At 35.1% G+C, this 12,886-nt stretch overlaps 1 protein-coding gene and 2 non-coding genes across 3 annotated transcripts; all 3 read right to left on the bottom strand.

Annotated features, from left to right (window-relative positions):
- Positions 1-327: 327 nt before the first annotated feature.
- LOC143626243 (putative serine/threonine-protein phosphatase 2A regulatory subunit B'' subunit TON2) lies at positions 328-6,163 on the bottom strand. Its single transcript, XM_077096393.1, has 12 exons — positions 6,023-6,163; positions 4,253-4,344; positions 3,969-4,031; positions 3,012-3,110; positions 2,569-2,727; positions 2,353-2,424; positions 2,092-2,224; positions 1,834-1,898; positions 1,624-1,699; positions 1,398-1,499; positions 1,116-1,308; positions 328-730 (listed from the first exon to the last, which is right to left on the bottom strand). The coding sequence occupies exons 1-12, from the start codon at positions 6,159-6,161 to the stop codon at positions 493-495; spliced, it is 1,431 nt and encodes a 476-aa protein (XP_076952508.1). The 5' UTR covers positions 6,162-6,163; the 3' UTR covers positions 328-492.
- On the bottom strand, positions 951-1,074 carry LOC143626249 (small nucleolar RNA snoR104). The gene has a single exon (XR_013152401.1). It is a non-coding gene; the product is annotated as a small nucleolar RNA snoR104 (small nucleolar RNA).
- LOC143626250 (small nucleolar RNA snoR104) lies at positions 3,608-3,730 on the bottom strand. The gene has a single exon (XR_013152402.1). It is a non-coding gene; the product is annotated as a small nucleolar RNA snoR104 (small nucleolar RNA).
- Positions 6,164-12,886: the final 6,723 nt, after the last annotated feature.

Below are 12,886 nucleotides of genomic sequence, written 5' to 3' on the forward strand. Positions count from 1 at the left end.
CAGGTATAGGATTTCTCCTCGGAGACGTACCCGGAACCGGAACCAACCCGGAACCGGTGGAAAAAACCCGGAGGAACCGGTCAAAACCCGACCCGGAACCGGTCAAATACCCGACTATACCCGGAACCGGTTTATACCCGAACCTGGTTTGACTTTTGTTGACCATACCCGGTTCCGGTTCCTACTCGGTTCCAGGTTTTTTAAATACCCGATTTTGTGCACGTCTACTATCAAGTCATGAAATGTGGAAGAACAAAATAATAACACAAGCAAGATATCTAACTTTTTGTTTGGCAACAAAAGCCATCAAGAATCTGAACTCATCAATGCAATATAGCATTTTAGCACTCAATAATACTGAAACAAATTAGTTTTGTAAAGCAAGCACTACAAGTTATCATTAATTTTTACATAAGATACACACATGGTTCTCAAAAAGATGTTAATATGTATACTGTAATTGTCACATTATTAAGCACCAAACCAAAATGGCTATTCTTCTTCAGGCTCTTCCTCCTCTTGCAGAAGGTTTTCTCTGTTGTCGTGGGCCCAGAAACCGCGAACGTCTATAAGCATACTCGCAACGGTCCCGCCTTGTTTGCAGGATAACAAATCTGAAAGTGTGATCCTTAAAGGATCAGCTGGCTTCACCATATCCCAGATTTCATCCCTAACATCCTCTATGCAAAGTTCATAATTTCCACCCTCGATCCATTTCTGGTGCACGTCTCTGAATTGTATGCAAACAAAACATCACAATTGTAAGTCTTGCAAAAAGCAAACGCCTTCAAACAAGTGCAAAATTGATTTGCTTTATGCTTACAAAAACAAGAATTATCTTTTTGAGTAATAAGATAATCTTTTTGAACTCCAATGCGCACACTAGTTTTTAGCATTGAGTCATTGACTACACATAATAGTTATTTAAAAGATTAAAACAAGATTTTTTATTATGTATCTCGTAATCTGGAGGCTTGTGAACGTGACTCGTGCACAACAAGCAGGAAAAGTCGAGACTTTCTATTTGATATAGGAAGGGCATATCAGGCAACATTTAAACTTTAAATGCTCCCCTTCTTAACTTCCAATTAAATTCTAGACAGATAAACATTTACCTGAAAAGTGTGTGAATATCAGCTGTTGTAAGGAATCCCCTTCCATGAAGATCCAGACATCTGAATAAATAAGTTATACCCTCAGGAGTATCTTTATTCTCTAGGGCTAGAACAAAGTCAAGAAAACTCTCAAAATCCATCTCCCGGGCATTCCCACTCCCAATTTTACCACGTCGCACATGCTCATCAAAAGCTGTTAACATTAAAATAAAATATATATTATTTAAGTGAAAAAGATATTTCCTTCCAAATAAATGTGAAAGATGTTAACAGTTTACTTACCCCTCTCGATAAAGATATCTGTGAGTGTACCATCTGCATATTCTCTAAGTTCCTGCTTGCTAAGTGAACCACTTGAGTCTTTATCGAGTGCAAGGAACATATCTGCACATGAATATGAATAGCCAAGGTCAAAGTCTACAGCTTAGTTTTCACTCATTATTAATGCAACTTAAGTTAAAAAAAATAGTTGTCATATAAGAATTAAATATTAAAAAAATAGGCTCACCACATATACGCTGTGCAGATGTCAGTGAAAACCAGTTTTCAGCCTGTTCAGTATCAGTAACTTCTTCCTCGCTTTCCTATTATTATGATTAATGATGCAAAAGCCCAAGCAGTAAGGAAAACCATAAACTAAATCATTGGAGAAATGACGATTTAATGTAGAAAGTAGAAACTAGAAAATGCCAACAGAGGCGTACAACTGGCATATTACCTGGTGCAGTTCCATAAGTTCTTGAAGACAGTTACTAAGCAGCACTTTCTTTATGCATGCCTTTCCTGCAAAATAATTTATTAATAAGAAAAATAGAAACCCCTAGATAGACAGCATTCTTCAATTTGAAGATATCTAAAGGCTTCCAAATGAGAATTCCACAGAAAGCCAAAAAAGAAGCTGAAAACAGCTGGTATTCATGATTGTTGGAAACGAAGAACACTGAATTTAAGGGAACGAAATAAGATTAAAACAAACCTCGTCTATTGGGATCACAAAAGAAGAAGAACTTGCGTGCAGCTATCTTGCAATACATTGTAACAAAAGGTCCAGGCATATCACGTAGTTGAGCCAAATTAGGAATTAGACCACGAATATAAGCTTCCATTTCCTATAACATCAGATTACAGAAAGTAAATAATGATAATAATAATAACAAAAATAATAAAACAAAAAGTTTGATCTGAACAAATCAAATCAATTTGTACAAACTGAAGATTAAGATAACGAGATACATACATTAGGGTGAAGGAAACCATCAGAATCCTCATCAAGCTCACTCATATCAATTCTGGCCTGAGTAAGTGAAACCTGAACCAAAAAAAACAAAATATTTGGGTTTGTAAAACTAAAGAAACCCCTAGCTAATAAAGATCTATATAATAAAATATTAATATAAATGCCATGCGAAGAAAATGCTAAAATATCAAAAGAATAGAGTAGATTAAAACTCACCGTGCGCATTACATAGAGATAGAAAGGCAAAATAGCAATTCTTCCTGATTCATCCTTTTCAAATTTCATAAAATTTGAAGGGCTAAAAAAACGCCTGCATTTTGGGCCAATTTGCTCGGTACAAACAGAGGCAATGTGACAAAAGTCTTCATAGTTCATCTATAGATGGTTAATAGAAAGAAAGATATCAGCATCACCATTGGATGATGAAACGATATTATAAAGAAATTAAATCAATCAAGTAAATCTGAACTGTATTAGCCAGGATCATTACAAAAAATAGTATGATCAATGTACATAAAAGTAGGCCCAAGTGCAAAACTAAATATAATGTGACACAAAAAATGCACACTAATCATTCATTATTTGCATGAAAAGTGATATTAGATCCAAAAACACAAAAGAGGAAGACTCTATATGTGACATTTTGATGAGGTGGATACTTTCTCTGCACCGGTGGCATCATCAATAACACAATTTTCTCTCAAGCAAACCCACATAGCATCCAGATCATCAGCGTTCAGTAAAAGATCAGATTGCTTCTGCATCAACATACCACAACTTTAAGTACTTATCTCTAAAACACTACAATGATAGCAGAGCTAATCAGGTAGCTTTGATTTGTAAATGGGTATAGACTACAAGTTTGAAAAGAGGAGGACAAACAAACAAACAAACAAACAAATGTACCCGGTGAAATCCCATTCATTTAGTAGGGTCTAGGGAGATGAGAGCAAAAGCAAAAATACTAATAATAGTAGTAAAATACCAATAACAAAAGGTAGTGATAATAACTAGAAATAATGTGATTAGGGTACATAACAAAAGTTTGCTAATTGAAGAAAAGCTGGGAATTTGAACTTACGAAGTTGTAGTGTTACACCAAATTTGGGATAATTAGGTTATGTAAGTTAAGTTTCATTTCACGTAACTAATGTGTTCCTTGGATAAAAATAATTGTATTTTTATACTAAATCAACTAATGTGTTCCTTGGATAAAAATAGTTGCATTATTATACTAAATCAAGTGTTTCTGGTCATATGTATCTCATAATCCAGAGGCATGTGAACGTGACTCATGTACACAAGCAGGAAAATTCAAGACTTTTGTCTTGGTATAGGAAGGCCATTTTAGGCAACACTTCAACTTTAAATGCTCCCCTTCTTTACTTCCAACAAGATATGATTGTTTTAAAAAATTTGTCTGTTTAATAGGTTGAGATTGAAGGTTTAATAATAACTGTATTTATAAATGCATAAAAGAAAAACACTTTATGGGTGACTTTCATATCCATTAGTTCACTTCAAACCCCTCCAACCAAATACACCCTATTTGAACAGGAAAAAAACATAACTTGACAGTAACACACAATGAATTGCAGAAAAGTAGAAATATGCACCTTCAGAAAACGATATTTTGCCAACCTTTGGACTCTGTGGCTGATAGAACCATCCTCAGGTTTCTGATAAGACAAAAATACATAGGATGGTTAGAAACTACAAGTGAATTATATTCTAGTTGGTAAATAGTGAATTATCTGTGTTAAACTATGTCAAGTCAAATGTCTATATTCTGTGGACGGATGAAGTACTAAAATAAGTCATATTGTGAAGTCAATAATTTCTATAACTGAATACAATAAAATTACATATTCAATAAAAACAATACAGTAATTATCAAAACCTTCTTATAGAAACTTGGGATTGTGCCAGCTTCGGCACTCTTTTGTTGCTTTTCTTTAAAAATATCAAGCAAGATTCTTTTTGTTTCTAGCTCTGCAAAACAAGGTATGAACATACAAGTTACATAGCTACGAAAGAAATATCCACAATATAATCATGACATTTTAAGACCATTTTTGAGAGCATTATAAAACTCTAACTTGAAAATGCTAATCTGCAGACCAAATGGCTTGCAGTAGATTCAACTACAATTGTCAATGGGAAGCTGTAACAAAAGAGCATGACGTTTGTAAACCGTTTAAAAAGATACAAGAGGAAGGTAGAACTTATCATAGTTATCAAATGCGCTAGGCGCATAGGCCTCGCCTAGGGCCTAGGCGCAAAAAAACGAGGGCCTGAAGAAAAGAAGCGCACTTGAATAAAAAATTTAAAATATATAATGAATATGAAAAATAATAGTATTCTTCAAATAAAATAAACAAAAACTATTATATAACATTTAATATAATCTAATTAGTACCAAAAGTTCTAATATATTCAAGATTCAAATGTACTTCTAGAACTTGAATAACAAAATGTATCAATATAATGCCTTTGACATCTCCTAGATCTAAGTTTTAATAGCACTCCTTGAGTTTCTTTTGCTCGGCTTTTATCTTCTCATGTTTTTGGCATAGACAATGCTGAAGCGCTCGCCTAGAAACTAAAAGCGCATTTATTGAGCCTCGCCTGAAAAATGGGCCTAGGCGCAAGAAGCGAGGGCTTTTAATAACTTATATAAAGTAGTAGGAAGGCCTTAAAATTATTATGAAACCATATAGAAGATTTGGATAGCCTCCGTAAAAGAAAGCTTAATATGATCCAAGAAGTGTTACAAAATTCCTACTGTTTGTACTTCCTTGTATTTACCTTTAAATCTTTATCTAATTGTATATTCATGTACTTACAAACTAAAACCCAAACCAAGACTCGGTTTTGACCAAATTTTAGCACCGGCTCAAGCTCACAAATGATAAAAGTTGAATAAAACTGAAAACAGAAACTTCAACTCATTTGTACAGTTGGATTTCGACTATATCTCACAAATGTATAATGCAAAATGTACAACATTTAACAGAGAACTATTGTCCTAAAAAAAACTAAGAATGTTCTCCTTTTACAACCTAAAACCTTTTAGTTTTCATCAACCGTTTCTCAACCTCTCGTAAACACACTTGAGTCTTACAAGATGTGTATTAAGTCTTAGAAACTCTTCTTTTAACAATTCCAAAATTCAAAAATTTAATAATTACTTTCTAAAAAAAGGATCAACCCCTAGTCATGAGGATAACACAAGCAAATTTCACCAAAATATCTAAACATGCTTTATCAAACTGCCCTGACATTAAATGCTGAACATTCACATTTCACTCACTAGTTCAAACTTTTCCTCTAACTAGACTCAAGCTTGCAAAAATCCATTATTACAAAAAAAAATTAATAATAATAATAATAAAGTCTAGCCAATCTTAAGATGAAAATGACCTCAAGTTTACATTTTTCCTCCAATCTGAGACCTAGATATTACTAAGAACCACATTAATCATTAAACTCATCAGTCTTAAACCTAAAACATTCATCAATTCATATAATTATTTACTCAGTGCAAAACACAGAAACCCTAATTACAAAACACACACCACAATTTGAAAAAAAAAACAAGTTGAATTTGTAATAATAATAATAATAATAATAATAATAATAATAATAATAATAATAATAATAATAATACCCATAAGAGCTTCTGAGCCAAGACCGGCACCGGATCCGATGAAGCGGCGAAGATTACGGACCCACAGCATTGAAGACGCCAGCGGAATCTTCCGAGATGATGCATCGTGGCCTTCACCGTCACTCGAACCACTATACATTGATGTATACAGGGAGTAGAGTTAGAGTATACTTGAAGATTTGATTTGAAACCCTAGAAAAGAAAATGAATGACTGGAGTCCAAAGCCTAAAACCACTCCCTATATGTATTGTATTAACCGGAGATATAGTGTTTTTTTTTTTTTTTTTTTTTAATTACACGCTTTGACGACGTAAACTCGGGAGAAAATAACCAATGCTGAAACGTTAACACCCTCATGTTAAAAGGATAAAGACGTTCTTTTAGATTAACGAAAGTAACACAAGGCTTTAAATACCTCATTGAAGCTCTAAACATCATGTTAACAAACAACTCGTTAAGATTCTTACACGTTTTACATCAACATTTTCTAACAAACGAAACCCTCACCTAATAATGTATTCAAAGAAACGTAGTTGAGTAAAAAAAAACTTATTTGTAATATACCTTTGTAGCAGTAGAACACTAATCCCCGTCACTAACCAACTACAATTTCTCATCAATTTCCTAAATAACATATAATTATGACAAAATTGAGCAACTAAACATTAGTTTCCATTTATTCGGTATAAAGTAGCCGCATACGACAAACTACTCATTCAAATAAAGTAATTTAGTATTTGATTTACGGCTTGGTAAAAAGTCGGGACTTTGTACAAAGCTGTAAATAGCCACCACCATCGTCATCGCAAACAAACTCACGGCGGTTGACCGGTAGTCAAGTCGTTAAAAAAACCATCGGAACTGTGTTGCATGCAGAACGATCGGAACAGTGGAGTCGAAAAGTGCAAAAACTTTTGTCGGATAAGACAAAGGTAAAAAAAAAGGATATCAACAAACATGTTGCAAAAATGACCATGTAAAAACACTGCATAACCTACTTGTATATCTTGCAAGTTATATTGGATAATTGATGAATAGTGTTTAATATGAGTGTATGAAATGTTGGTTTTAATATATAATAATTTTAATATCAAATATAGTTATTGCTCGCAAACACTTAAAATCGTGTAATTGGTTACAAGCTTACAGATACCATGATTATGTTTAACCAATTAATAAAAACGTATCGAACGGGTTAACATGGAGTAATCGTGTTGTGAAATGGGGCATAATGGGCTAGCAGATCGATATGTTTACCTAAACAGCTTAGTGACGTGATCTATTTGATCAAACGTGCCTACTCAAGTACTGCTTGTTTAAGGTTACATATAAATATAAGTTATAATAACCCAAAGCCTAATTGAAATTTGTTTCATGTTTATAAAATAGATGTATATTTATTTTTAGGAAAATTGGTTTTAAATAATCCAAACTATTGCCTATTGGTAAATATCCATCCCAACTTTACACTTGCATGCTGGCAGTACTACTACATATGCATTTGTTTTAAACGAGCCGCGACTAACGGATGTTAACTCCGTTAGTCTTTTGCTAACGTGGCCATCCGAGCTGTCAAAAATTAGATTATGTGGACGTCTACGTGGCCGGCTAACTGTGTATAACGTATATGTGTAACATTACGTGGCGTCTCTCACTTTATACAATCTGTAAATCAATACAAATCCCTAACTCAATATAAATCCCTAACTCAATACAATCCCTAATTCTATCTCAACAACCCTAATACTCTGTAGACGAAGAACGAACCCTAATTGCTTGACGATTGAACATCATTAGGGCCAGACGATTGAAACAATGGGTGATAATATTAATATCGACTTCAAGACTGGTGGGAAATTTGATGCCAATCCTCCTAAATTAAGGTATGTTGGGGGGGGGGGGGGAACAACATTATTAGGGTTAGAGGTTGATAAGCTTTCGTATTTTGAGATACTAGGTTATGCAATGGATTATGGTTCATATGAAAAGAAGGAGCATTTGTTCTTATATTGCTTAATACCTAGTGATGGTCGGGTAAAACATTTAAATAGTGATGGAGTAGTAAACGAGATGGCATCTCTGCTTGGAGCTGATGAAAGGTTAGTTATATACGTTCAAACCGAAAAACTATTCCTTACCTACATTTGGTTATTTGCATCCCTACCTACAGCAGCTAGTAAAATACGTCCTAGAAAGGTTTTAAGGAAACACCTATCTAGGCATAACACCTTCCTACAACCTGCTAGGAATCCCTTCTTCAAACCATCAAAACACACAAACAACCTGAAAATAAACCCTAATGACCAAGATGAACTTAATAAACTCTAATGAAAATGAGATTGTACCTGAAAAAAGTCTCCAATGATGAAGATGAATCTGAATCCTCCCTAAGGAACCCTGGTGGGGCAGTTAGGAGTTCAAATGTTGAACTTGGGTTTGTATTCTTTAAAGCTGCTATATGTGATCCAAGTTTACTATAATGGTCCCTCATTGACGCATGAAGCTTCTTATAAGCACTCCTTTTAGCATTATAAGCCATCCATTTATTAATGATCACTTTATACTTTTCTCTAACAGCTATTTGAATGTCTGCAGCAGGCCAATTAGGTTTTGCCTTGAACATAGGCATAAACTCATTAGCAATGAAGGTAGATGTCAATTGCCTATTCCTTATCATGTTTCTTTGGCAGTTGTGCTTGCCTTTTACTCCTTTAACAATATAGCAACTTTTGCCCTTATGAAATGAACAATACAAATTAAAAGGACACCCTGCCACACACTTGATACGTAATCTCCCACCTCTATTCTTGTTACTGTCACTAATGGCTAAATTTCTACCATTTGTCACAGCATATTTCCTAACAGCATCTTTAAAAGCATCCCTAGTAGGGAACCTGATGTGCGTGCGCTTGCGTCTTAAAATATGATGGGTTGGATATCTAGCTTTTGCACAAGATCGTGTTTTAAATTTATAAAAGTGATTTCTACAAAGACTAAACACACACAAAATAGGCCAGTTTACCTATCGTATATGTAGAATAGTATTGGTAAGAACCAAGTATCGATCCGTGGACACAAATGTTTCTAATAATAAATCGTTGTTTTACTTTAATCGGAGGTTTTAATCTTTTTTGGGGTAAACTTTTCGAACTTTTTATAAAATATAAATACTTATATATAATATATAGGTGACCAAGACGAGAGATTCTAAACGAGTTGTTCAATTATGCGAAGGTTACCATCTAAGATCAAGAATCTACTCCATTTTAGCATTGATAATTAATATTCAAACATGTGATAAACTTGCCATAACAATATATGATAGATAGCTTCTTAAACCGTAAGTGAGCATCTTTAGCACTAAGAAGATAACATGCGCATTTTAAAGTCCACCATTTCCTAATGTCATGTCATCTCAATGATGTCAATTTAAGTTGGCAAGTAGTTTCGTAAAGTAGAAAGATTAGGATTGACTTCGATTTCTCAAATACCAATTCTAACAACTTCGGGTGGTTGTTCATCACACAACCTCCCCTTGGTTGATTTAAGTAGGTTATAATTACACATTCCGTTAATATATGGTTTCTTTAACTAATTTGATATCCTAAGAAAAGCCATTTTCGGATTACCAAGGTTTAGAAAAATACACCATAACTTATATCTCATCATTTCTAAGTACAATATAAGGATCCATGTTTCGATAATGTATCAAAGTATTTCTATCTTTCAAGAACATGAATCGATCATGAACGATTGCCAATGAAATTGACAACCACCAACTTTGAATTAGTAATTTAAGATGGTGAAACATTTCTCATCAAAAGATAATTGTAACATAACCATGTACTTTACTAGACTACATCACATGTCTTGATTAATTATCAAGTAAAACAAAGCTTCTTCATAGATTTTAGATGGTAAAAGGAGTTTAGCTCATAAAGAGCATAGTGATAAACATTAAGATGATTGGAAATAACAAATACAAGATTAAACTTGGAACAATCTAACCAAATGTAGATGAATCTTTCTTCTTAATGATGGTAATGATGGTTGATGATGATGATTAGTGGTTATGACCTCCAAACCTTCAAACTCTTCACTAGATCTTCAAAGTGAGTGTTAGTGTGTGTTTTTATAAGTGAAAACCGGAGAGAATTCTTTTCAAGACACCCCAAATGAGTGCAACATGAGCCACTATTTATAGGCAATCTGGATGGTGAGGCACGGCCCCGTGCTTGGTGAGGCGAGCACGCCCCCGTGCATTTTTATGACATGTGCCAGATTTGTTTTGTCTTTTGTGTGAGGTGGCAACGGCCCCGTGGTTGGTAGGCACGCCCCCGTGGTTTTTAATGACATGTGCTCAATTCTTCTTTGTCTTTTCTGCATTCTCGTCCACGGCCTCGTGCATGTTGGGCACGGCTCCGTGCTTCTGCTTCCAGATTTTTGTCTTTTCTTGTGTCAGAAGCATGGGGGCGTGTTTCTTGAGGCATGGGGGCGTGTTTCTTTGTTTTCTTGTGTTTTCTTCTGTTTTCTACGTCTTTTTGCTTGTTTTTTCGTTTGGGGTTTGGTTTCACCTGAAATTATGTTTTATTATGATAAGTAGCCTTTTATTCAATGTTATTAGATAAAAATTGCAGTTTTTAGAGATTATTTGATGCCGAAAAGACGTATATTTCTATGTACATCAAACATCCCCACACTTGAACATTGCTTGTCCTCAAGCAATCTTTTTATAAACATCCTCTAAAAACAGCAAATTTAGATTATAGCTATCCTTTAAGTGAGCTCCAAGAAGACGAAACAAAATAACCAATCTTTATGTTAGTCATAAAAGAGAGAGAACTTTTGTTTTTATGAGCTTCCGTTTATGCAAAACGTCACGTTCTCACAATGTTTACTCACACTCAGTTTTATATCTGATCATACATGTGATGTATGTATGTGAACACTCTTAGCCAAAATGCAACCTGTGATAAATAAGCTTGTAACAAGTTCAAATCTCCACCTTTTGAAGGGTTGCATAGATCAGAAGGTAAAAAGGGGTTTCGGTTTAGTGTGAGTAGGAATTGGTATTTTGTGGCGGTTCAAGGGTTAATGGTAAATACAACTTCCACTGTTTGTTGGGAGTCTTGAGATGTCTTAAATGGTTAGCTCCTTTTTTCTAGAAATATATATATATATATATATACCTAATGACTCTTTTAAGGTCAGATCGTCAAGACCAGTTTTATCGAGGATGTGGATTAGTTCTTCCTCAATCCTGTTCTGAATATAACTTCCAACTCTAATGGATCGTTCGGCTTTGAGCCTAATAGCCCCCATCCTCATTAGTTCGGTATATTCATGCTGAGACTGAGTTTGACTTTTTCTACATCTTCCTTCATGGGACTAGTTTCCGCAACCTAAGCATCGTTCATATCTTTTCGCTCTTCTCTTCATTGCGTTTTTGGAAATTCCACATAATGGTGGCCTTTGTTCGTCTTGGCGCCACTTTTACCTCACCTCATTGCTAAAGAGAAAGATTCTCTCCCTAAGTTCTGGAGGCAACCTAGGTTTTGTGAAGTGTATGCAGCAAAGGAAATTGAAATCGAAAGAATGCATTTCCAGTTCTTTAGGGTCTGCCGGTAAAAGACCAGTGTTGTATTTTACCGGTGAAAATGGATAAAGTGATCGGGTTTTTGGGTTTTGTAATGGGTTTGATGGAATTGTGTATGTATTACATTCTTCTTTATACAACTCCTCGTGCGGTCTTAAAATGAATAATTGCGACAAGTTCTAAATCACACGAAACATATGACTCACTCAAAGCTTTCGAAAAAAATATTTATATGGCATGAGGTTTATCTCACAGTAATGGAGGAATTGGGTATTAACGCCATATTTTGCATAAACTTATTCTCAATATTCCAAAACTTCTTCGTACTTTTTCACTTTTATGTAATGATTGGTTATTTGCAAAAAAATTTCTTGGTTTTTCTTTTTAGGTTTAGAATAATCTTTGTCTGCTGCAAAAATATTTGTTTTAGAGAATTTTTATAATTAGTTGGACAAACAATTGGTCAAGTAATTCCCCTCCCCACACTTGAATCTCACATTGTCCTCAATGTGACAAGATTCATGCAAATATAAAAATTCTAATTGAGTAAAAATGGAGAGTTAGTTCCCTACGGGTTAACGAAATTTCGACAGAGCGTCCCCTGTTTTTCGTCTGTTTTCCTGTTTTTGTACCTGTATAATATAAAACTGCAAACATCCACAAACAACCAAGCATAAAATGCTGAAAATTGGGTATGGAATCATCCATCCCTTTGCCCTATCGGGCTAAATTAGTACCTAATATAGTGTCTTTGGCACCCACGGCCATAAAAGTATCCAAACCAACATAAACAAACAAGTACGATGAAAAGTAAATTGTTCAAAACACACATAATAAGTTCATGAAATACTACCAACCCGTGCCCGTGCCCATGCCCAACCTACCTGTGCCGCCAATCATCAGTTGCCCGTGTCCGGGTCAAACGGTCCCCACTGCCTATCCATGCGATAGCCCAATCGTTCAATCTCTCGCCTAGTTGCTTCATACTCGGCTGCTCGCTGTGCATCGGAGGCAGCCATTTGCTCGTTGATCCTGTTAAATGAGGCGGTAGTGTTAGTTGAGAATTGATCGATAAGTCCATATATACCCTCCAAAGAGTATCGGCTATCATGTGGTGAACTGGGGCCGGCCCCTGATGAAGATGGGCCTCATCTCTGACCGTAAGTTCGGCGGCGTTGTTGTCTGGGCGGCGATTGTCGTCTCTCATGCACATCCTGTATCATCATCTCTGACGGGTCTTCTAGGTCCCAAACTTGGTTGTTCTTAT

Source organism: Bidens hawaiensis, unplaced genomic scaffold (assembly GCF_021521415.1).
Source record: "Bidens hawaiensis isolate Kalapana, Puna unplaced genomic scaffold, B.hawaiensis_p1.1 tig00004283_1, whole genome shotgun sequence".
In the NCBI taxonomy this organism is placed as follows: domain Eukaryota; kingdom Viridiplantae; phylum Streptophyta; class Magnoliopsida; order Asterales; family Asteraceae; genus Bidens; species Bidens hawaiensis.

Bases quoted from the DNA above. Each gene is read 5' to 3' on its own strand.
- LOC143626243 (XM_077096393.1), bottom strand. From the start codon at position 6,161: ATGTATAGTGGTTCGAGTGACGGTGAAGGCCACGATGCATCATCTCGG. The intron at 1,899-2,091 runs GTTTGTTTTAAT...ATTATTTTGCAG, and splicing joins TTGTGATCCCAATAGACGAG to GAAAGGCATGCATAAAGAAA. The intron at 1,309-1,397 runs GTAAGTAAACTG...TAATGTTAACAG, and splicing joins AGATATCTTTATCGAGAGGG to CTTTTGATGAGCATGTGCGA.